This window comes from Cupressus sempervirens, chromosome 7 (genome assembly GCF_028749045.1).
Source record: "Cupressus sempervirens isolate cs-2001-9-10 chromosome 7, ASM2874904v1, whole genome shotgun sequence".
In the NCBI taxonomy this organism is placed as follows: domain Eukaryota; kingdom Viridiplantae; phylum Streptophyta; class Pinopsida; order Cupressales; family Cupressaceae; genus Cupressus; species Cupressus sempervirens.
In genome coordinates this window covers 807,373,759-807,400,763 of record NC_143124.1, presented here as the reverse complement: position 1 = coordinate 807,400,763, position 27,005 = coordinate 807,373,759, and the positions used below count along the sequence as shown (strand labels likewise).

The 27,005-nt window shown below is 37.0% G+C and overlaps 1 protein-coding gene and 1 pseudogene across 1 annotated transcript; both read right to left on the bottom strand.

Annotated features, from left to right (window-relative positions):
- Positions 1-4,061: 4,061 nt before the first annotated feature.
- Positions 4,062-5,726, bottom strand: LOC149549847 (adenylate-forming reductase 06235-like). The gene has a single exon (XM_089794386.1). The coding sequence runs from the start codon at positions 5,724-5,726 to the stop codon at positions 4,062-4,064; it is 1,665 nt and encodes a 554-aa protein (XP_089650512.1).
- Positions 5,727-11,452: 5,726 nt separating this feature from the next.
- Positions 11,453-26,074, bottom strand: LOC149549846 (adenylate-forming reductase 03009-like; annotated as a pseudogene).
- Positions 26,075-27,005: the final 931 nt, after the last annotated feature.

The window sequence follows — 27,005 nt, the reverse complement described above, 5'->3', positions numbered from 1 at the left end:
GCTATATGTGGACCTTGCTATCAAATTAAGTGTGATGCTTAAAAGGCTCCTTAATGGTGACTGCCTGACACTTCCATTATAATCACTGCCACTAATTTCTGCACACCTAATAATGCACTACCAAATGACAATGGACAAACATTTTCTTCGTCTGGTAACTTTAGATAAATGTTCATTTCTAACAACTGTTGTGATTACAGCCAGTGTAATAGTCCCCTACCGATGCACAATATAAATCCAGGGGTTCCAGCATGCAATTGCCACCTATTGAATCTATAGCTCTTCATTTGAGATAGTCACTTGCACAATAGTTGTTTTCTTCAAAGTCAGAATTGTCAAAGCTGTAGCATTAATTTTGTCGAATAACCATACTGTTGGTGTGTACCTCGCAACTCTAAATTAGATTCTAATGCTGAGATTGTAATGTTTGAGAAATGTAGATGTCATTTTAAAGAAGAGTCCCTGCATATGCTAGAAATTAGTGTAATTGCAGGATTGGTAGCTTTGGTGCTTGTGTCAAGGTGTCTAATAATCATTTTGGCGTAGCTGCGTTTGTCTTGTGTCCTCACTTTTAGGCATTTGTGCATTTGATTATCAGAATTACTTTTCTTCATAAAATAAGGTCTAGTTGACCATTTATGTTCTCAAAACTACTAGTTCTTTGAAAAACAATATAATGGAGTGAAAGGTGTTAGCAAGTATATTGATCCCCTTTATATTTTATAGATGGAGGTATTGGTTCCCTTGAATAGGGATTGGTGCCTTATGTGAAAGTGTTGACTAATGAAGGCGATGTTCACTAATGAATGAGATGGATTATATTGAAACCATAATGGTATTAATAATAATAGCAGTGACTATGATGAGTTAGTTTTTGAAATAAATTTTGCAATGCATATGTTGAGGAGGTTGCCACAAATTAATGTTTAATTTCAGTATAACAACAATCATTATGTAATTGGGTCACTATTGAAGGAATGTAATGTTTGTTTGAAATTTCATATATACTAACGTATATAGAGATGTCACTATTGGGTCACTATTGAAGGAATGTAATGTTTGTTTGAAATTTCATATGTACTTATGTATATAGAGATGTCTAGAGGAAACCCAAAATCACAAACTACATAGTATCAGCTCTAAATCACATTAAGATTGGCATATTTCCATATCTATTAAGATAGGTCTTGGGAACAAGGTTTGTTGTGGGCCACAAGATATGTAGTAGGTGAGGTTTTGGGAACAAGCTCTACTGTGGAATAGAAATTAATTCAAAATTTCAATCAGAGAACAGTTAGTACATGATAGGGACATTGTTCAAGCAACACGTCATTATTACATATATAAAACAAGTTCAAGGTTTGCAGGAAACTCTATCTATTTTGCAGCTATTTCATGGACATGTCTATTTACTCTTTCTAGATTCAAGAAGTGCTTAAAATTCAACATGAACTTCTACAATAGTTAAAGACACAATACAAATTAAGCTAAGGAAAGGGCATTGTTAACAAAAGCACAGACTAAGAATAGCCACATGATTACTATATCAAACCTGGATTTATTATGAACAAAGGTGGCAGAGGCATTAGTAGCTTCCCCCATTGATTCAGAAGTCCTAGTTACTTAAAATAGGAAGCCAGCAGACTTGGCAAGGGCAAGATTCAAGGTGAGGTTCTTGATGCACTTGCCCTAAAAACATGGATGCCTAATATTGTTAGTGAGGTTCTAAGAGCCACCCAAAGAATTTTTTTGCAAAATGTCGAGTCCCATGGTACTCAAAAGGATTCGAGAAGAAGGTCCCCAATTGTACAGAGATGTCTCTGGAAAGAAGCCCAAGCCTTAGAAGAAAATTGACCTATAAAAGGTCCATCTACTAGGAGAAATCCTTTAATTGTCAAGGTGGGTATTAATAAAGCTCTAAGGTTCTATTTATGGGCTGAAGAGCAAAGTGAATTTGAACATACTCAACTCACTTGCCAAGAAATGGCATGGATCTTAACTAGGTAAAATGTTGTGGAGATTCCTTCATGAAATGGCTAGAAAGGAAAAGGTTGATCTGGTCACAACAAATACTCTAACCTCTATTATAAAGGTGCTCAGTGAAGAGGGTCTGGTATTAAAGGGCCTAGTATTAAAGAATGGAATTTTGAATAATCAACAGATTTTTTATTATTCAAACAAGATATATATACCATGTCCTTCTTCAGATTCAACTTAACATTCTCAATACTAAGCACACGCACACTCCAATAGGCCCTACAATCTAATAATCAAATAATTTTGCAAAAAAATCTTTACAGGCAAGCTTATAGAATATGACGAAATCTGAACCCAAAACCTCCATCTAACTTCACAATATTAAAAATCCATGACAAACAGGCATATTTCTTACAAGACACAGTAATGAATTTTTTAGATACATTCAAAAGGGATTAAAATTACTCTTTATCCAACCCCTTCCTATCTACTTATGCTGTCGTCTATCTAACCCCTTCCTGTCTGCTTCTGCTGCCATCTATATAATAACTCCAAACAATGGTACAAGTAGTCAGAAATAATACTCTAAAATATGAATGGTTCAAACACAATGGAGAGAAATGAAAAACGTACCCGTCAATTTGTAGCAAAAGAACGATCCTTTACTACAGCACCAACATTGACTGAATTTATAGGAGGCTCTGGTGTTGCATGCACAGTACCTACAAAGGTGGTGACTGAGTGTATAGTGTTGCATAATCCAGCATCCACCCTAACTGCAGACCTGTGGCCTCCATCTGTCTACAAATCGAGTGTCTATGGTGACACCCGTGGTCCCTCCATCCCTCTGGGAAGAAACTGTCTATCGACATAGTTGCAAGCAAGATTCTAGCATGGACATCCCGGTAGTGGGAGCAAACGTCCAAATGTCCAGCACCCATAATAGGCAACTCCATTTGAAACAACCCTGTGTTGAGCCCATGCCTTTCGAAATCTCAGGTTGAACCATTTGTTGAGTTGAACAAGACACTTCCCAACAAAGGAACCCTAGAGAAGTAGCTGACAGATGAACATCAAAGATATAATAGATCTTCAAGAGCATAAGAAATTGTTGATCATGGCAAGGTTAGGGGTTTTATTTATATGTCAATTTTGTTTGGTTATATATTCATCAATTCATTAGGGTTTCAATATTTTTCTGAGTGAATAAAGAAGGAAAAGCCCTTCAGATTCAATACTTTTGTTATAGTAGAGTGCATTTAATAAGATCTTTATAATTATACTAAAGGTTTACAAACACTTATGATTTTGGAGGCATCTTTGGGCGTGTTGAATGATGTGTTTGGAGCTGAGTTTTTCTTGAAGACATTTCCACTATCTGATCGTTTTGTCTATTGAAATTTGGTTACTATGCCATAGTGTGGTGATCTTCAATTGTTTTTTAACTGACTATTACTCATTTAGGATCTTCTTCAATGGGGAAATCTAACATCCTAATATCTCCCTGTGTCAAAGGCTACTATTAACTTTTTCTTTTGGATTTTACAAGATCCTCAATTTTCTATTGTCACTTCTTTGATTTATTTGACTTGCTTGGGTTTCACATTTCTTAAGAGAGTATTCTAAAATCTTTTATTTTATTTGTGCAACTTTTTAATCATATAGTTATTTAAAATTAAAATTTCTTCTTTGAATAAACTTTTAATTTTTCTTTAACTTCAATCTCCTTTTATAATCAGATTTACATTATTTGCTACTTTCTTCATTACAATCTTTTACTTAATTACGAACACTTTTTTGCCAAGTATAATTATTTTTCACAATTTCTTCAATGTTTTCACTAGTTCTTCAACCTTCCATGGTCTTTCGCTTCTAAAAAATTCTACAATCCTTCATGAACATGACAGGATACTAAATATAATAAATAAATACAAAATTATAACACGAATGAATTGGTCTATTAATTAAAGACATTACATGATCTTTAGGAAACAATAAAAAATCAGATTAATGGATCAATTACAAAATTATTAAGAACTAAAAAGCGTCAAACAATTTGAAAACATCAAAAAAGGAAGAAGAAATCAAGAGTCCCAAATGGGCCCAAAAGCTGGAATTCCTGCTTCTTTGCATCCATTCACCACGTCTCTGCTCCCGCTCGGATTACTTGTCACTATCACCACTTCCGCTCCCCATTTTCTCACCGCGTCCACCGTCATCTCCGGCACGTTTGGACGCCCCGAGAAGACCGTGTCATGGATTATCATCTTTTCGGGAGGGTAGCTTTTTACTCTCGTCACAATGTCCTCTCCAAAGTTTCTTTCTATCGCTTTCGCCACCCAAATCACGTAAACCTCCGCCGGAGAAGACTGCAGCATGAACGACAGGAACACGCAGATGCCCGACCCCGTCGCCACCACGACCACTTTGTTGTACATATTTATCAGATACGGCAGCCCTGCAAATTTAACACAACGGGTATACAAATATTTAGGCGGATCGGATACCAAGCTCTTGGTAAAGTCTCCCACCGCACCAGCGAGCATCATGTGTTCATCTTTTCCGTCGGAAATTATTCCGAATGCATGCCAATCTGATAGCGGAGATCTGCTGATGCGCCCGAGAAGCCCGGCTTTGACTCCGCTGGAGAATTTGATCAAACTGGCGTGACCGGAAGGAGCCGATACTTGCACCGCAACCTTCCTCACCGACAGCCACGGCAGGACTATGAGAATCGTGATGAGTAAAGTGAACCAGAATTCCTGCTTCTTTGCAACAACTGAACCGCGCAGATTGTAGGATTTGTGAGCGGGGTCGTAAGCCGCAGTGAGTAGGACGAAAACCCAAAGCAAAGCGAGAGCAGTCCAACCGGAAAAACGGTGGAATCCTTCGAAGACGTTGTGGTGCAAATGCCGGACAAGAGGGAATGCAGCGAGGGAGCTTATCACGAGAAGCGCCAGTATGGACCACGCCACGCCTCTTATCTCCGGGGAAGTTAACTCGGGATGGCGCAGGGTTTCAACGATGGAATAAGTGAGCCACATGACGGAGGAAACACCGCAGCCGCTGTGGATTCCTCCGACGCACTGAAGGAACGATGTCGTGGCGGTCTTGAGAGAGAGTGGAACCCACGACCTCCCCAACACCTTCACCACCAACCAGAACACAAACCTCAGAAAGACCTCGTTCCGGCACAACACCAAGGCCAGGATATTCCCTACTGAAAAGAGAGCAGCTTCTTTCTTAGCGTACGAGAAGTTTCCGGTCGCAGCCAAAATGAGTGCGGTCAAATTGAATGCGAAGGAAAGGAGGAAGAGACGCTTGTACACAGTAAACAGTCCCTGGTCCAGCAATATCACGGACATACGCGTTTCAGCCGGCTTGGCAGGCTTTTTGGAGGGAACCTTCACAAAAGTGGGCTGTGCCTGTGGAGCAGCGTTCTCATCTTCTGCGATGTGAGGCAAACTGGGGTGCCTAACTAAATCAAGCTCGGCCTGTTGTTCTTCGTCGTCATCTCCTTCTTCACCTTCAATGTCGAGATCGCAGAAATGACTGCTGGATCGACGACTTAGTGTTTTTTCAAACCTCGCCGATTCAAGGCCGGCAAATATCTTATTGGAGTTGGAACGATTCTTGGACCAAACATTGAAATCCATGGGTTTATAAAGCAAATGACGCGCAGGAACAGCAGAATTACGCATTTCGAATGAGACGCCATGACAACTCGGGGACTTTCCCAACTCATCCATTTTCCAAACCACGCCACAAGAGGAAATAGGAAAGAAAGGAAAGGAAGTAGAGTCCTTTGAAGACAACGTATTCAAAGACTCTTGAAGCTATGAATCTGCCATTTTAATGGTGATATTTATAGATAGATGTGAATTGAGAATCCGCGTGATGAGGGCGGCAGCACAAATTCTGTTTTGGTGTTTGCGAGCATGATTTCAATATTGTTTCTTAAAATAAAAAATATAAACACGGTCAAACAGGTAATCGCTTCTTCAGAGCCACCAAGAAAATATGGGATTTGATAACTCCGCATTTGTTTGCCTTCGCTTGTCTCCTGTCGCCCTGCAGATAAATTGAAGCCAAGCATAAAAATACAAAAACAAAGCAGGGCATAAGATTGATTATATTAGTGCATTCCTGAATGCGAAAGCAACTGAAAAATTAAATTGACAGTTGATTACGCGTTCCTGAATACAAAATCACATGGAAAAGTCCGCTTGCCAGCTACTTCCACACTGGACCGAAATAATTAATTGAAATTATTGATTAAACATATTGTTTGCAAAATTTCAGACGTTCTATAAGACGCCAAATAAATTGTAGCTTCCAACAACGTAGCTACTGTGATGTGTGCCAAATAAATATCGACATCCATTGAGAGTTAAATGCAGATCTAAATGATAAAAAAAAAGTTTCCAAGCTTTCGTTGTGTGAGGGTGAAATCTTAAATTTTATATTAATAGAGATTGTGTTGGATGTTGAAATAAATGTCTATTTTGAAATTTTATTATAGTGTTTTGAAGTTTAGTCATAATAGTCAAAGTGTACATGAATTTGAAGTAGAAATGAACTTGAAGTCTTATGTTCTACTCTCATCCCTCTCTCTATGTGGTGTTAATGTTGGGCCAATGTACCCCTGGACTCATGTGGTGGTAGGTTCCCCAGCCTATTGTCCGTTAGGCTCACAGACATGCTAACTGAATAAGTTGTAGGTCCATCACCAACTCTGGCCTCTGGAGTTTTGGTATTTGGATACATACTTACTAACCTGAGGTCTTATGTTCTACTACTTGTATACTCTTTTTTCCTAGATAGATTCATATTTTAAAATAATAAACTGCTAGTTCAATTATAAATTTACTATTACACTATCATGTTATTTCAATTCAAATTAAAAATTAATAAGTAGATAGTGATTTTATATGTCATTTAACAAAATATTTTAATAAAACAAACTTGTACATTTGAAGTTTACAAGATATGGTGTGGATTGCTTATATCAAACAAGATGACATTTTATCTTCTTACTCTTTGAATATTTTGAACTAAAATGTATGCAAATTTTGCAATATAAATAATTTAATTACAAAAATTAAAGGTTAAATTATCTTCTAGTGTTGGCTAATATTTTATTGCTAGCAAAACAAATCACAAATTGATGTCCCTAATTTAAAGATGCCCAATTGATTAGTAAAACATGTTGAAATAAGTAACACAATTAATTAAACCAATGGAATGTATCTTCAATAATTTGATAACACACATGTAGGAGGTAATGACACCTGTAAAATTGAAAACAACTTAAATTCATATTTCTTAAAAAAATACTTCAGACTCTTGCCTTATTAAACTTATTAGACATATCATGATCTACAATATATTGTGAATCAATGTTAAAGTGCAATTAACTCATGTATGCCTTAAGTTTCATATTTTAGTAAGAAATATAAAGGCACAATATGTAGCATCATTTTTTATTTTTTTCTAAATAAGAGTTTTACATTGAGTCCTTTAATAACTAATAAGAATTGTTTCTTCATTGGTCTATTTAATCTCTCCATGGGATCATCATCCTTATACTCCTTAAAGAGATAGAAACAGACATAAATGAGTAAGAAAATTAAGATGCACACACACACACATATGGCATTTAATTGTCTCCCTACTATTTAGCCATGAAATGAACCGTGGCTTATGCCACTCAAGACTCTTTTTGGAACTCTTTTTAGAATTCTATTTCCTTTACATACATTCAAAGAATTGAACTCTATTATTGACTTATTGTAAGACTATGTGCTCTCTTTATATATTAAAAAATATACAAATTGAATATGTTGAACAAATAAATAAGTCAATCCAATAACTGTGTGTGTGTGTGTGTGTGTGTGTGTGTGTGAACAACACAGTAACAATATTAACAATATTGTATAGAAATGAAGATAACAAAGTTAATTTAGTTTTCTCTCTTAAATGTGTATGTCTTATGCTTAAGAATCAGAAGGTTTGATTTTAATTTAATATATGTAACACAATTTAAAGAAGAGCTTTAAAATTTAAAATCAAATGTATTTCACTACATTGTAAATGCTCATGTGTCTATCAAGAGTGATATGAATTTTAAATTTTAAATTAAGAATCAAAATTACATTAAATAAATTGCTATTATATATTAAGATAATAATTAAAGGTTAAAATTGATGATTAAAAACTTTATTTATTAGTTTTAGAATGTTAAGATTGAAATTATATTTAATTAAGAAATTAAATTAAGGTTGAAAGATCATTTTTATATATTTGGTCAAAATGTTTGTTAGTTTAAAGAAAATGATAAGAGCTAACCTAATCACTATGCTGAATCGGATTAATTGTAAATTATATAATTATAGTGTATAACTTTTTTCAAAGGTATAAGAAAATTAAAATTAATCTTATGTTCCTTCATTAATGTACAAGGAGGAGGATGAGGAGGGGGTAGAGAGTGTGAATTTTTATTTTTAAGTGAATGTCAATCTATTATAAAAAAATTGTTTCATATGATCTAAGGTTATGAATATTAATACACATTCTATATTCACAAAAATGTGATCATGTTATTAATTAATCATATTATCATCTTCTTTGGGAAACTCCAAGTCTTAAATTTTTATTTTCCTTGGGTTTCCTACCCAAAGATTTATATTCACTTTTCAATGATGAACTTTTTTAATAAGTATTAAGAAATTAATACAATTTAAACCAAAAAGTTCATCCATCAAGTCTAGATGTATTCCACTTGGCTTTCTAACCAAGTTATTTTTCTACATGTTAATTATGTTAATTTGTTTTCATCCTTAATTTATTTTTTAAGTGTACATTAGATTGAACCCAAACCATTAGAAAAAAAATGTTGTAAAACAAAACAAGTTATTGTAGGACAAAATAATAAACTTACTACTAGATAAACAAAGCACAAAACTACTAATTTTTTAATTATAAAAGAATACATCTAATAAAGATAATAGTTAGGACCAAATTATAGACCCAACAAAATAATCTAACATTTTTCATTTAAAGACAATGGCCCTTTTTCTCCTTGTGTATAACTATTTCTTGAAATTTTTAAATAAGTTAAATTTTTGGAGAATAGACTCTTTTTATTTATAGTAAAGATAACTAATATTATTTTTCATCAAATTAAGATAATTTTGTGGTCATGTTTTCATTTTTAAAGAAGTTTCCACTACAAAAAATTGTAAATATTCATATATTAATGAAATAATTTGTAAATTAATTTGGCATAAACAATATATTGGTAACTAATTTTTCACAGAGTGATTTCTGAAATACTAAAATAAGTCAATATTTAGTGGGATTGCTATATTATATTTTTTTTATGAGAAAAATTATTCTTAACACATTAATCTTCATGATTTGAAGGAAGAAACATAGTTTAGAGAATAGATTCAAACAACTATAACTCTTACTCTTGTTCCATCTCCATATTTTAAGGGTAAGCATCTTCGATTTCTTTGACTTTTACAAGATTTACATTCTCTCATTGCTAGTTCTTTGATTTTTAAGCTAATAGACTTTATGTGGGATCTTTTCTCATGAAAATAAATTTTCCTTCAAGAGTGCTCTTGTAAAAAAATGTTCAATTATATTTTTCTTTTCTTTTTTGAAATTAAAAAGCTATTTAAAAATAATAGTATTAAGAAATATTTATTGGCTCATTGTTGCCACTCCATAAACATGTAACTACTAGTACTATGACTTTTTCTTACAAATCTAAGGGTTTCATATTCTCAAAAGAGGATTCAAACTTGAAAGTTTATGTCACAACTTTGCTTTATTTGAGTAACTTTTTTAAACAAACATTAACAATTGCAACTTCTTTAACCCATTTGGTTGCTGGAATATGACCACAATGGTCATTGAGAATTAGAATATATTTTTTAATTCTTCATTTGGTGCATGGAATGAGAATGGGGAAAAGGAATATGTACTCCTGTTTTAGCACAAAATGAGCATAAGTCCATTCCCAAAAATATATGTTATTGGAATGGAGAATAGGAATATGTCACTGTCATCTTGAAATCTTTGAATACTAAGTCACCCCTGGTGTTCTCACAAGTGCCAACGGTGCACAACTCAGTTGAAATTGAACAAAACTAACCATGGATAGCATGCCTCCATTTCCTATGTCAGTGGAAACATTGGATTTAGGTGATTGTTCTAGCTTATGGAGACTTCCACAAGGCTTTGGACAACATACACACTTGACATTGTTACTCCTGGATGGGTGTTCAAAATTGTCCACTCTGCCTAATGGCTTTAGAAAGTTGTCTAAGCTGAGATATTTGAGTATAGAAGGTTAAATTAAACTTTAGGAACTTACTTCTAATTTCATACAGGTGAATTCCTTGGAAGGATTGAATGCTTGCGGTTGTAGAGAACTGAAGGGATAGGCAATGGACCAATTTGTTAAGATGCAAAATTTTCAATATGTCTATATCTTTATCCTTGTTTTCAGAGGTGTGAAGAGATCTTACAATGTGCTTTGTCATTGTTGCAACTCTTTCTTCAATCTCCGTTGAAATATATGGATTGTTCAAAAATTCAATATCAGGTGAGAGTTTTAGTTTTGAATTGTCTATCTATGAATAAAGGTAAAAGGTAAATTACATGTCATATCGGGAAAAAATTTAGGTAACCAAACAGGAATGGGATTGCCATTTTCTATTCCCATTCCTATTTTTCCATTCTAATTTCCTATTCCTATGCTTGTAACCAAACCGGCCTGCCTGTTCAGCTATTGTAACACAAATATGGGAATTTGAATTATTATTCTGGAATAGAAAATAGGGATACATATTCCTATTTTTTGTTTGGTTCAGGTATAATTTGATGGGGAATTCATGGACCCAAAATTTTATGTTTTCTAAAATAAATAAAACTAGAATAGGAATAAGTATTCCAATTACACCTATTTAGACGAAATTGCAAATGCTCATTTTTGGGCCAAAATTGGAATACATATTCCTATTATATTCCTATTTGTAATTTTGATTTCGTACACCCAAACAAAGAATTGAAAATTTAAAAAATTTACATATACCTATTCCACTCAATTTATCACGAACAAATCTCAAATGTTGCTTTGACTTCAATCTCCTCATTTAAAATTAGATTTACTTTTAATTTTAATCTTCTCTTTCTATAATCTCTTTTGAAAATGATTCATACTTGGCTAGCAACGCTCTTTATCTTCAGCTTAAATTATATTTTACAATTTTTATCATTAAACTTTGAAGCTTAAATGCTCTCTTACTTATTTATAAGTTTTCAAACTTTAAAATCTAATACTAAATAGAAATACAAAATTGTAACATGAATAAATTATAATAATGTCAATTCAAAGACACTACAAGAACTTCTAGAAGTTCTTAATCAAATGATCAAAAATTATAATAACAAATTCGTGAAATTAAGAGTCCCAAATCGACCCAAATGCTGGAATTCCCGCATCCTTGCATCCATTCACCACATCTCTGCTCCCGCTTGGATTGCTTGTCACTATCACCACCTCTGCTCCCCATTTTTTCACTGCCTCCAGTGTCATCTCCGACACGTTTGGATGCCCCGAGAAAGCTGTGTCATGAATTATCATCTTTTCGTGAGGGTAGCTTTTCACCCTCTTCACAATATCGTCTCCAAAGTTTTTCTCAATCACTTTCGCCACCCAAATCATGTAAACCTCCGTCGGAGAAGACTGCAACATGAACGACAGGAACACGTAGATTCTCTGTTGGAAGAATTAATTTCTATCCAACGATTATTTTCAACAGCTCAACTCAACCATCCACAATCAAAGAACTCTCCAGCACCGTCCACAATAAATTGTAGACAACTTAGCCATCCAGCCCACCGTCCAGCCCACAAAATAACAGTCCATATTTAGTTCCATAATTAATATATTATAACATGTGTAAAATGTATTTTGTATTCAAGAAAGTTCTCAGACCTCTATAAATAGAGGCATTATGTAAGGATTTGAGCATCAGATGTTTATCTGATCATGGTGGATTAGTAGAGCCCATTTTGGGTTTCTCATTGTGGATCATGAGTGGATGGAATACTGTAGCATTCTAAGGACTTGTAGCATTCTATGGATTTGTGATAGATTTCAGTTATGTTAATGAGTATGAAGTGTTGTAGCACAACTTGATGTCTTTGTGTTTTGCTTATTGATTTGATCCACTCTATCCACCTCCTTCAAGTGGTATCAGAGAAAATGGGAGATGATCCTCGAGATCGTGGAGAGGTTGATGAGTTTATAATTGGTGAAGAGTGTTGTGACATCATAGCCCAACAGGCAATGGCAATTGAAGTCATTGAAAGAAGGAAGCCAAAGTTGAAGTGTGTTTGAGTTAGTGTTGTGTGACACTGTCATTCATAAATTAGAAGCATGTGGAGCATCTCTATGCAAGTGGGAGTGCCAGAGAATGCATACACATGGCATGGAATATTTGGATCATGGAAATGTTTATTATATCTTTGTGTTTGAAGTATGCGTGTTTGATTTTATAGAATAGTTATTAAAGTTAGTTGCGGCTACAGTAAGTGAAAGTAGGTTGTATTGGTGGTGAGTTGGTTGTCATGATGTAAAGGTCTATGTGTGTGTTGATTGGATAAAAATGTTGGGATTAGAAGTGAGAGAATATGTCTATCTAAATATGTTGTTGTCAAGATGTGGTCATATCCCCTCAATCAAGTGTTGAAGATTGAATTTGTAATGATTGTTAATGGGCTATGTGAATGTATGGGGTGCATTATCGGTTGTGCCTGACACCCTAAAAGTTTTTGGTTTGACATATTGATGAACCATGTATGTGAAAAGGATTCCTATAGAACTGGCGAGTACAGCAGCTGGGCACCCATGTATCTCGCTAGATGGATTTCTTTTTATATGGACTCAATAATTAGTTTGGTGTAGGTACAAAAGAGAAAGGCCCAGAGTGATGATAGTTTCCCTATAGTGATGATTCATGGTCAATAGAACCAATGAATGCTTGGTTTGTAAACCATTGGAGTGCAAAGTTTATGGTGATCTTGAAACCATTTGTGTAATGTTTGAGAAGTTCATGGTGAGCTTGAAACTACTTCAGAATTGCATTGGTTAGGGGTAAGCCGTAAAACCCGAAGTAATTATAGTGAGGGAAAACAATATAAATGCAGTAGCATTAGTGACAAAAATTAAGGGATAGTGTTGGAAGAATTAATTTCTATCCAACGACTATTGTCAGCAGCCCAACTCAGCCGTCCACAATCAAAGATCTCTCCAGCACCGTCCACAATAAATTGCAGACAACTTAGCCTTCTAGCCCACCATCTAGCCCACAAAATAATAGTCCATATTTAATTCCATAATTAATATATTATAACATGTGTAAAATGTATTTTGTATTCAAGAAAGTTCTCAGACCTCTATAAATAGAGGCATTATGTAAGGATTTGAGCATCAAATGTTTATCTGATCATGGTGGATCAGTAGAGCCCATTTTGGATTTCTCATTGTGGATCATGAGTGGATGGAATGTTGTACCATTCTAAGGACTTGTAGCATTCTATGGATTTGTAATAGATTTCAGTTATGTTAATGAGTATGAAGTGTTGTAGCACAACTTGATGTCTTTGTGTTTTGCTTATTGATTTGAATGTTTTGCTTATTGATTTGATCCACTCTATCCACCTTCTTCATTCCCAACCCCGTCGCCACCACGATAACCTTGTTGTACATGTTTATTAGGTAAGGCAGCCTTGCAAATTTAACACATAGAGTATACAAATACTCTGACGGATTAGATACCAAGGTCTTGGTAAAGTTTCCCACCGCACCAGTGAGCATCATGTGCTCATCTTTTTCGTCAGAGATTATTCCAAACGCATGCCAATCTGAAAGCGGAGATCTGCTGATGCGTCTGAGAAGCTCGACTTTGACTCCGCTGAAGAATTTGATGAGACTAGCATGACTGGAAGGAGTCGATACTTGCACCGCAATCTTCCTCATCGACAGCCATGGCAGGACTATGAGAATTGTGATGACTAAAGTGAACCAAAATTCCTACTTCTTGGCAACAACTAAACCACGCAGATTGTAAGATTTGTGAGTGGGGTCGTAAGCTGTAGTGAGTAGGATGAAAACCCAAAGCAAAGCGAGAGCAGTCCACCCGCAAAAATGGTGGAATCCTTTGAAGATGTTGTGGTGCAAATGGCAGACCAGAGGAAACGGAGTGAGTGAGCTTATCACAAGAAGTGCCAGTATGGACCACGCCACCCCTCTTATCTCTAGGGAAGTTAACTCGAGATGATGCAGTGTTTCAACGATGGAATAAGTGAGCCACATGACAGAGGAAACACCGCAACCGCTGTGGATTCCACTAACGCACTGAAGGAAAGATGTTGTGGCAGTCTTGAGAGGGAGTGGAACCCATGACCTCCCCACCACCTTCATTGCCATCTAGAACACAAACCTGAGAAAGGCCTCGTTGCGGCACAACACCAACACCAGTATATTTCCAATAGAAAAGAGTGCATCTTCCCTCTTCACGTATGAAAATTTGCCCCTGGCAGCCAAAAGGAGTGCGGTCAAATTGAGTGCGAAGGAGAGGAGGAAGAGACGCTTGTAAATAGTAAATAATCCCTAGTCAAGCAATATCATAGATATGCATGTTTCAGCAAGCTTGGGAGGTTTCTTGGAGGGCAATTTCACAAAGATGGGCTCTAGCTGTGAGACGGCGTTGTCATCTTCTGCGATGTGAGGCAAACTAGATTTCCTAGTGATAGCGTTGGCCTCTGTTGGTTTTGTTGGCTTTGGATAGCTGTTCGTCCATTTGCTATTATTTAGCGAGTAATTTTTTTGCTAACTAATTGGTTAGATTAGAAACAAATATTTGTTAATTAATTGACCACTTTTAGAAACAACTAGAAACTAACTTGGTTAGGGTTGTTAAGTTGTTTTAATCTCAACCGTCAATTGTAAATCAATCTCAGCCGTTGGTTTACCAACAAGAGTAGTATAAAAGGAGGTCAGGGGGGCATTTGGAGAACATAAAGTTTGGAGAAACATTTGCAGTGCTAGCAAATGAGTTTGTAAGTTTGCAGTGTTAGCAAATAGTCTTGTAGTGTTAGCAAGGGTGCAGTGTTAGCATGGGAATAGCAGTGGGGAATATTAGCAGGATAAATTAGAAGGTTGTTGGAATTCTGCCAGTAAGAGGCAAGGAATTTTGTATCCCTTAATTTGTTGAAGTTTAATATAATTTCTCATCTATAGAACTGATTTTCCCTTAGGGGTTTTTCCAGGGACAATTTGTCCGAAAATATTGTGTTCATTGTGTTGCGCATTTTTTTTGGTATTTTATAAGTGAAGTTGCAGTTGTGTTATTTTTTGATATTAGCTAGGAATTTATTTTCAGTAGTTTAATAATCATTTATGATAGGAGATTAATAATCAGTGATTGTAATAGTTAAATTTTTCACATGGTATCAGAGCATTGTTAAGGGTAGAAGAGTTTTACCCTAGGAAAGAAATTTTGATCTCTTTAGATTTATTTTTTCTTTAAACCCTTGAGATGGCTTCAGCTGGTTTGAGAGATCAAGATAGATTGGATGGTGCCTCAAATTTTGGTGTCTGGAAGGCCAAAATTTCTTTATTGTTGGAAGAGAATGGTATCAAGGACTATGCTACCAGTGTTGTACCTGTACCAATGGATGCAACATAGCTTGCAGCATATAGGAAGGATGATGCCAAAGCGAGGAGGATTATCCTTGATGGTGTCAAGGATCATATTGTTCCACATATCATAGAGCTAGATACGGCAAAGAAGATGTGGGATGCCATTTTGAATCTATACCAGAATGCTACCACCAATAGGAAGTTGATTCTCAGAGAGAAGCTAAAGAATACTTGAATGAATCAGGGAGAAGACATCACAAGTTACCTCACCAAGCTCAAACTTGTCAAGGATGAGTTAGTAGCTATTGGAGATAGCCCTAGTGATGACGAGCTAGTGAGAATAGCCCTAAATGGGTTTACTAAACAATGGAGTGTCTTTGTTCAAGTTGTCAATGGATAAGATACTTTATCGAGTTGGAATCAACTATGGACTGATTTCACTCAAGAGGAGTTTAGACTAAGTCTTGTCAATGGGGCCAACAAGAGTCAAAAAATTGAGGTGGAACAAGAGAACGTTGCCCTAGCAGGTAAAGGGAAAGCAAAGAAGGGATCTAGCAAAGGATTGAATTCACAAAATGAAAAGAAGAAGAAGGACATTTCTAAGGTCAAGTGCTTTGGATGTCACGAGTTTGGCCACTATGTTAGTGATTGCCCAGAGAAGAAGAAGGGTAAGAAGCAGGTAGCAGCTTCAACAAGTGCAGAAGAACTCTCCAGTAGAATGGAAGATGAGTTTTCACTCATAGCTTGCATGGTTAGCTCAACCTCATAGCATGTTTGGTATATAGATAGTGGGGTATCATTTCATATGATAGGAGTTAGAGAGTACTTCTCCAGTTACAAGGAGGAGGACACCAACATCCAGATTTCTATGCGAAACTTGTCCAAACTCAACCTTGTTGGGAAAGGGATTGTTCAGTTTTAGAGGGAGAATGGAAAGATAATTCCACTTCATGATGTGTTATATGTGTCAGGCTTAGGTATGAATTTGATTTATGTATCTCTTCTTTAGGATAGGGGGTATAATGTACTCTTTAGAGGGACAAATGTGTTGATTAAGCACAAGGATTGGAAATCACCCATAACTATTGGAGTTAGGAGTGGTTGACTTTATAGATTGCAGTTTGATACTCCTAAGGCACTCATGAGCAACAGTAATCCTAGAGATCTTGGAGAGCTATGGCATAGGAGGATGGGCCATATTCATCATGGACCACTTAGATTGCTTCATGAGACGGTGACAGGTGTTCCAGAGGTGAGCACAAAGCATGACGATGTATGTAAGGGATGTGTGTTGGGGAAGTTTTTGAAAGCATCTTTTTGAAGGAGTGACACCAGATCTAAGGGTTTTCTCGATCTAGTACATTCAGATGTTTGTGGACCGATGTCGACAAAATCTCTCAAAGGATATGAGTACAATGTTACTTTTATTGATGATTTTTCTAGAAAGACTTGGATATACTTCTTGAAGACTAAGGATGAGGTTTTTAGTTGATTCCAAGAGTTCAAGGCTCTTGTGAAGAATTCGACAGGAAAGAAGATAAAGGTTCTTCGGTTAGAAAATGGAGGCGAGTACTGAGGAAATGTCTTCTAGGAGTTCTGTACCAAAGAAGGAATCAAGAGAGAATGGATTATTCCTTACAATCCACAGCAGAATGGAGTTGCTAAGAGGAAGAACCGTTCTATATCAGAGGCAGCAAGAGCTATGCTACATGACTAGGACATGCCTCGTTACTTATTGGCAGAGGCATGTAATATAGCAGTCTACATCAAGAATAGAGTTCCACACAAGATGCTAGGGAAGATGACACTAGAGGAGGCTTTTACAAGGAAGAAACCAGATGTTAGTCACTTCAAGATATTCGAGAGTTTGGCATATTGTCATATTCCTGGAGATATATGTACAAAGTTAGATCAGACTACAGAGAAGGGGTACTTTGTTGGGTACAGTGAGACCTCAAAGGCATATAGGATTTTCATTCCGAGGACTAAAAGAATAAATTTCAGAAGTGATGTCAAGTTCATGGAGGACAAGGCATTTAGGAGATCAAGAGATTTTCTAGTAGATGATTAGAGTGAGCAGCCAACAGAAGCTCCAAGACCAAGTCAAGGGCAACAAAGCTCAAGTACAGTTACCAATATGAGTGTAGACTCAGTTAGTGAAGATTCATAGAGTATGGAGCAACATGTGCAATAGGAAATGCATCTAGAAGACTTAGAGGTCGACATTTCATCCTCTACAGTTGGCAGTGGGAACCATGAGGTTCCAGATACACAAAGGGATACTCTAGAGTTTGTGGGAACTCTTAGGAAGAGTACTAGACAACAAAGACAACTAGCCAAGTTCAATGACTATGTGGCATTAGTTAGTCAGTTGGTAGATAGTGAGCCTTCTAGCTATCAGGAAGCTGAGAAAAATTAGGTATGGTGAGATGCTACAGTTGAGAAATATTCTTCAATAATGCAGAATGATGTGTGGGAGGTAGTACCTAGACCACTAGATAGGGTTGTAGTTGGATCACGCTAGATCTATAAGATAAAGCACAATGCAGACGGTAGCATCAAGAAATATAAGGCGAGGTTCGTGACAAAGGGGTTCTCTCAGAAGGAGGGAATAGACTATGAAGAGACATTTGCTCCAGTTGCCAGGTATACTTCTATACGAGCTATAATCTCACTTGTAGCACAGATGGGATAGAAAATTCATCAAATGGATGTCAAGATAGCATTCCTTAATGGTGAGTTGAAGGAGGAGGTATACATAGAACAACCAGAAAGCTTTGTAGCACACAGCAAAGAGAACCACGTGTGCAGATTGAAGAAAGCATTGTACAAACTCAAGCAGGCTCCTAAAGTGTGGTATGAGCTCATTGATACATACTTGGAGAAAATGGGCTTTGTGAAGAGTGAAGCAGATGTTAACCTCTACTACTTGGTGGTTGGGGGTGAGATTCTCATTCTTGTTCTTTATGTGGATGACCTGTTTCTTACAAGTTCACTAGGGCTCATAGTGGATTGCAAGAGGAACCTTGCAGAAGAGTTCGAGATGAAAGATTTAGGACTTATGCACTACTTTCTAGGCATGGAAGTGTGGTAGACAGATGGGGAGATTTTCTTTGGTCAAGGGAAATATTGCATTGAAATCTTGAAGAAATTCAAGATGGAGGATTGCAAAGCCATGTCTACACCCATGATTATGATTTGGAGGAAGGTAAATACATCTAAGGAGAAGGATGTAGATCCCACTTTATATAGACAATTGATTGGTTCGCTTATGTATTTGGTCAACACTAGGCCAGATATAGCATTTGCAGTTAACTCTCTTAGTTAGTTCATGGTTGAACCAAAGAGAATGCATTGGATAGCAGCTAAGCATGTGCTACGTTACTTATGTGGTACAGTCAAATATAGAATCAGATATGTTCGATGGGAAGGTATCAGGTTGATAGGCTATACTGACGCAGATTGGGCAGGAAGTACAATAGACAAAAGGAGCACTGTAGGGTGTTGTTTCAGCTTGGGATCAAGAGTTGTTTCTTGGTTCAGCAGGAGGCAAAAACCTATGGCTTTGAGTTCAACAGAAGTAGAATAATAGTAGCTAGCATGGCGACATGTGAAGCTATATGGCTTCAAAAGTTGTTAGTAGCTTTGTTTGGTTAGAAGGTTGAGACTACTATGATACATTGTGATAATCAGAGTTGCAACAAGTTGTCTAAGAATCCAATGCTTCATAATAGGTCTAAACATATAGATATCAAATATCACTTCATCAAAGACTGTGTACAAAGGAGAGTTGTTCAACTAGAGTACATACCTACAAAGGAGCAAGTAGCAGACTTTCTGACTAAGGCATTGGGGAAGGCAAAATTTATCTTCTTCAAAGATAAGTTAGGTGTCCTGCAGAACAACTTCCTCGCTAAGAGGGAGTGTTAGTTTTGTTAGCTTTGGACAGCTGTTCATCCATTTGCTATTATTTAGCAAGTAATTGTTTTGCTAACTAATTGGTTAGATTAGAAACAAATATTTGTTAATTAATTGACCACTTTTGGAAACAACTAGAAACTGACTTGATTACGGTTGTTAAGTTGTTTTAATCTCAACTGTTGATGTAAATCAATCTTGGCCATTGGTTTACCAACAGAAATAGTATAAAAGGAGGTCAGGGGGGCATTTGGAGAACATAAAGTTTGGAGAAACATTTGCAGTGCTAGCAAATGAGTTTGTAAGTTTGCAGTGTTAGTAAACAATCTTACAGTGTTAGCAAGGGCTCAGTGTTAGCGTGGGAATAGCAGTGGGGAATATCAGTGTTAATTATTGTTAGTTGGACAACTATTATTTTTTACCCGAAAATAGCAATAGTATTTATGGGTAGCTTGGACAGTTGTTCGTCCTTATCTATGAATAGCAGTAGTATTTATGGGTGGTTTGGACAGCTGTTTGTCCACTTACCAAGAATTAGTAAATGGTTATTATTTACTAATTTTAGAGATTCCCTTTTGGACACCTTGCAACCAATTCTATTATTGGCTGTCAAGTTGTCTTAATCTCAGCCGTTGGTTTGATTTAATCTCGGTCGTTGGTTTACCAACAGAAGTAGTATAAAAAGGGGTCATTGGGTCATTTGGATAAGAAGTTTTGGAAAAACGTTTGCAATGTTAGCAAACAGTCTTGCAATGTTAGCAAGGGCGCAGTGTTAGTGTGGAGATAGTAGTGGGGAATATCAGCGGGAGAAATTACGAGATTGTCGGAGTTCTACCAGTGAGAGGCAAGGAATTTTGTATCTCTTGATTTTCTAAAGTTTAATATAATTCCTCATCTATAGAACTGGTTTTCCCTTAGGGGTTTTTCCAGGGACAATTTTTTTGAAAATATTGTGTTCATTGTGTTGTTCATTTCTTTCTGTATTATAAGTGAAATTGCAGTTGTGTTATTTTTCAATATTAGCTAGGAATTTGTTTTCAACAGTTTAATAATCAGTTGTGATAGGAGATTAATAATCAGTGACTGCAATAGTTGATTTTTCACATGGTATCAGAGCATTGTTAAGGGTAGAAGAGTTTTGCCCTAGGAAAGAAATTTTGATCTCTTTAGATTTATTATTGCTTTAAACCCTTGAGATGGCTTTAGCTGGTTTGAGAGATCAGGATAGATTGGATGGTGCCTCAAATTTTAGTGTCTGAAAGGCCAGAATTTCTTTATTGTTGGAAGAGAATGGTATCAAGGATTATGCTACTAGTGGTGTACCTGTACCAATGGATGCAACACAGCTTGCAGCATATAGGAAGGACGATGCCAAAGCGAGGAGGATTATCCTTAATGGTGTCAAGGATCATATTGTTCCACATATCACAGAGCTAGATACAGCAAAGAAGATGTGGGACGCCATTCTAAATCTGTACCAGAATGCTACCACCAACAGGAAGTTGATTCTTAGAGAGAAGCTAAAGAATACCTGGATGAATTAGGGAGAAGACATCACAAGTTACCTCACCAGGATCAGACTTGTCAAGGATGAGTTAGCAGCTATTGGAGATAGCCCTAGTGATGATGAGCTAGTGAGAATAGCCCTAAATGGGTTTACTAAACAATGGAGTGTCTTTGTTCAAGTTGTTAGTAGACAAGATACTTTATTGAGTTGGGATCGACTATGGACTGATTTCACTCAGGAGGAGTTTAGACTAAGTCTTGTCAATGGTGCCAACAAGAGTCAAAAAAATAAGGTGGAACAAGAGAACGTTGCCCTAGTGGGTAAAGGGAAAGAAAAGAAGGGATCTAGCAAAGGATCAAATTCACAAAGTGAAAAGAAGAAGAAGGACCTTTCTAAGGTCAAGTGCTTTGGATGTCACGAGTTTGGCCACTATGTCAGTGATTTCCCAGAGAGGAAGAAGGGTAAGAAGCAGGTGGCAGCTTCAGCAAGTGCAGAAGAACTCTCCAGTAGAATGGAAGATGAGTTTGCACTCATAGCTTGTATGGTTAGCTCAACCTCATAGTGTGTTTGGTATATAGATAGTGAGGCGTCATTTCATATGACAGGAGTTAGAGAGTACTTCTCCAGTTACAAGGAGGAGGACACCAACATCTAGATTTCTATGGGAAACTTGTCCAAACTCAACCCTGTTGGGAAAGGGACTATTTAGTTTTAGAGGGAGAATGGAAAGATAATTCCACTTCATGATGTGTTATATGTGCCAGGCTTAGGTATGAATTTGATTTCTGTATCTGTTCTTCAGGATAGGGGGTATAATGTACTCTTTAAAGGGACACATGTGTTGATTAAGCACAAGGATTGGAAATCACCCATAACTATTGGAGTTAGGAGTGGTCGCCTTTATAGATTGCAGTTTGATACTCCTAAGGCACTTATGAGCAACAGTAATCTCAGAGATCTTGGAGAGCTATGGCATAGGAGGATGGGCCATATTCATCATGGAGCACTTAGATTGCTTCATGAGATTGTGACAAGTGTTCCAAAGTTGAGCACAGAGCATGACGATGTATGTAAGGGATGTGTGTTGGGGAAGTTTGTGAAAGCATCTTTTCCAAGGAGTGACACCAGATCTAAGGGTGTTCTTGATCTAGTACATTCAGATGTTTATGGACCAATGTCGACGAAATCTCTTAGAGGATATGAGTACTATGTTATTTTTATTGATGATTTCTCTAGAAAGACCTGGATATACTTCTTGAAGACTAAGGATGAGGTTTTCAGTCGATTCCAAGAGTTCAAGGCTCTTGTGGAGAACTCGACAGGAAAGAAGATAAAGGTTCTTCGGTCAGACAATGGAGGCAAGTACAAAGGAAATGTCTTCCAGGAGTTCTGCACCAGAGAAGGAATCAAGAGAGAATGGACTATTCCTTACAATCCACAACAGAATGGAGTTGCTGAGAGGAAGAACCATTCTATATCGGAGGCAGCAAGAGCTATGCTACATGATCAGGACATGCCCCGTTACTTATGGGCTGAGGCGTGTAACATAGCAGTCTACATTCAGAATAGAGTTCCACACAAGGTGCTAGGGAAGATGACACTAGAGGAGGCTTTCACAGGGAAGAAGCCAGATGTTAGTCACTTTAGGATATTCGGGAGTTTGGCATATTGCCATATTCCTGGAGATACACGTACAAAGTTAGACCAGACTGCAGAGAGGGGGTACTTTGTTGGGTACAGTGAGACCTCAAAGGCATATAGGATTTTCATTCCAGGGACTAAAAGAATTATTGTCAGATGGGATTTCAAGTTCATGGAGGACAAGGCATTTAGGAGATCCAGAGATTTGCCAGCAGATGATCAGAGTGAGCAGCTTACAGAAGCTCTAAGACCAAGTCAAGGGCAGCAAAGCTCAAGTACAGTTACCAGTACGAGTGTAGACTCAGTTAGTGAAGATTCACAGAGTATGGAGCAACAGGTGCAACAGGAAATGCATCTAGAAGACTTAGAGGTTGGCATTTCATCCTCTACAGTTGGCAGCAGGAACCATCTGGTTCCAGATACACAAAGGGATACTCAAGAGTTTGTGAGAGCTCCTAGGAAGAGTACTAGACAGTGAAGACAACCAGCGAAATTCAATGACTATGTGGCATTAGTTAGTCAGTTGGTAGATAGTGAGCCTTCTAGCTATCAGGAAGCTGCAGAACATCAGGTATGGCGAGATGCTATAGTTGAGGAATATTCTTCAATAATGCAGAATGATGTGTGGGAGGTAGTACCTAGACCAACAGATAGGGCTGTAGTTGGATCACGCTGGATCTATAAGATAAAGCACGGTGCAGATGGTAGCATCGAGAAATACAAGGCTAGGTTCGTGGCAAAGGGGTTCTCTCAGAAGGAGGGAATAGACTATGAGGAGACATTTGCTCCAGTTGGAAGGTATACTTCTATACGAGCTGTAATCTCACTTGCAGCACAGATGGGATGGCAAATCCATCAAATGGATGTCAAGACAACATTCCTCAATGGTGAGTTGAAGGAGGAGGTATACATAGAACAACCAAAAGGCTTTGTAGCACACAGCAAAGAGACCCATGTGTGCAGATTGAAGAAAGCATTGTACGGACTCAAGCAGGCTCCTAGAGCGTGGTATGAGCGCATTGATACATACTTGCAGAAAATGGGCTTTGTGAAGAGTGAAGCAGATGCTAACCTCTACTACTTGATGGTTAGGGTTGAGATTCTCATTCTTGTTCTTTATGTGGATGACCTATTTCTTACAGGTTCACTAGGGCTTATAGTGGATTGCAAGAGGAACCTTGCAGAAGAGTTCGAGATGAAGGATTTAGGACTTTTGCACTACTTTCTAGGCATGGAAGTGTGGCAGACAGATGGGGAGATTTTCCTTGGTCAAGTGAAATATTGCATTAAAATCTTGAAGAAATTCAAGATGGAGGATTGCAAAGCCATGTCTACACCCATGATCACGAATTGGAGGAAGGTAGATACATCTAAGGAGAAAGATGTAGATCCCACTTTATATAGACAGTTGATTGGTTCACTTATGTATTTGGTTAACACTAGGCCAGATATAGCATTTGCAGTAAACTCTCTTAGTCAGTTCATGGTTGAACCAAAGAGAATGCATTGGATAGCGGCTAAGCATGTGCTACGTTACTTGCGTGGTACAGTCGAGTATGGGATCAGATATGTTCGAGGTGAAGGTATCAGGTTGATAGGCTATACTGATGCAGATTGGGCAGGAAGTACAACGGACAAAAGGAGCACTTCAGGGTGTTGTTTTAGCTTGGGATCAGGATTTGTATCTTGGTTGAGCAGGAAGCAGAAGTCTGTGGCTCTAAGTTCAGCAGAAGCAGAATACATAGCAGCTAGCATGGCGACATGTGAAGCTATATGGCTTCGGAAAATGTTAGTAGCCTTGTTTGGTCAGAAGGTTGAGACTACTGTGATACATTGTGACAATCAGAATTGCATCAAGTTGTCTGAGAATCCAGTGTTTCATGATAAGTCTAAACATATAGATATCAAATATCACTTCATCAGAGATTGTGTACAAAGGGGAGTTGTTCGACTACAATACATACCTACAGATGAGCAGGTAGCAGACATTCTGACGAAGGCTTTGGGAAAGGCCAAATTTATCTTCTTCAGAGATAAGATGGGTGTCATGTAGAACAACTTCCTCGCTAAGAGGAAGTGTTAATTATTGTTAGTTGGACAGCTGTTATTTCTGACCCAAAAATAGCAGTAGTATTTATGAGTAGCTTGAACAGTTGTTCGTCCTTATCTATGAATAGCAGTAGTATTTATGGGTGGTTTGGACAGCTATTTGTCCACTTGCCAAGAATTAGTAAATGGTTATTATTTACTAATTTTAGAGATTTCCTTTTGGACACCTTGCAACCAATTCTATTATTGGCTATCGAGTTGTCTTAATCTCAGTCGTTAGTTTGATTTAATCTCGGTCGTTGGTTTACCAACAGGAGTAGTATAAAAAGGGGTCATTGGGTCATTTAGATAAGAAGTTTTGAAAAAACGTTTGCAGTGTTAACAAACAGTCTTGCAGTGTTAGCAAGGGCACAGTGTTAGCGTGGAGATAGCAGTGGGGAATATCAACGGGAGAAATTAGGAGATTGTCGGAGTTCTGCCAGTGAGAGGCAAGGAATTTTGTATCTCTTGATTTGCTAAAGTTTAATATAATTCCTCATCTGTAGAACTGGTTTTCCCTAGAGTTTTTCCAGGAACAATTTGTTCGAAAATATTGTGTTCATTGTGTTGTTCATTTCTTTCTGTATTATAAGTGAAATTGCAGTTGTGTTATTTTTCAATATTAGCTAGGAATTTGTTTTCAGTAGTTTAATAATCATTTGTTATAGGAGATTAATAATCAGTGACTGCAATAGTTGATTTTTCACAATCAGCGGGATAAATTAGGAAGTTGTCGGAATTCTGCCAATAAGAGGCAAGGAATTTTGCATCTCTTGATTCTCTGAAGTATAATATAATTTCTCATCTATAGAACTGGTTTTCCCTTAGGGATTTTTCTAGGGACAATTTCTCCAAAAATATTGTGTTCATTGTGTTGCGCATTTCTTTCCATATTTTATAAGTGAAGTTGCAGTTGTGTTATTTTCGATATTAGTTGGGAATTTATTTTCGGCAGTTTAATAATCGTTTATGATAAGAGATTAATAATCAGTGATTGCAATAGTTAAATTTTTCACAACGTCGTCATCTGCCTCATCATCATCTTCACCTTCAATGTCGAGATCGCAGAAATGACTGCTGGATCGACGGCTTAGTGTTTTTTCAAACTTTGCCGATCCAAAGCCTGCAAATATCTTGGAGTTGGAACGATTCTTCGACCAAACATTGAAGTCCACGGGTTTATAAAGCAAATGGCGGGCAGGAACAGCGGAATTACGCATTTCGAATGACACACTATGACAGCTCGGGGACTTTCCGAACTCATCCATCTCCCTAGTCACTGCACAAAAGCGAATAGAGAAAAGGAGGAGGCAAGTGAACTACTGTAAAGTAAAAGTATTCGAAGACTACTCTTGAAGCTATGAATCTGCCATTTTAATTGTGATATTTATAGATATAGCTTGTGAACAGTGAATGAACGTGATGATGACGGCAGAACAAATTCTGTCAACCGTTTGCAAGAATAATATTCATTTTTCTCTTAGAATGACAAATATGAACCCGTTCAAAGCCACAAAGAAATGTTGAGTTTTGATAACTCCGCATTTGTCTACATTCGCTTGTCCTGTTATGATTCGGTCATCGTGCAGATAATTTGAAGTCGAGCATAAAATCAGAAAAAAACAATGCACGGCACAAGGTTGATTAGAATTGCGCGTACGTGAATGCGAAATCAATGTAAAAATAATGAAATTTGAAGGTTGATTTGATTAGCGCGTTCCTGAATACAATATCACATGAAAAATTCCGCTTTCCCATACAACTTTGCTAGTTCCACACTTGAACAAAATAATGAACTAATTATTTTTGAAAAGACATTCTTTGGAATTTGTTATTAATTTAATTACAACGTTGTTAACGTCGCTAAATAATTTTTAGTTTTCGAGTCTGTATGTACTGTAGTCTTCCATTAAGAATGCTGTGCCAAATAAACACCGTCAGCTATTGATAGGAATAAGATTAATTCTGAATTGAGGCAGGGTAAAATAATAATAAAACTTTTATTTTTAATTATGTGATTTGTTAAAAAAATTAATTTATGTCAATTCAAAGATATCCTTGAAAGGGAGGCATCTCCAATGAATGAACAAATGATAGAAAACCTAGAGATAGTAACTCATTGGCTACCTGAATCGAATAATGAATGAGTGT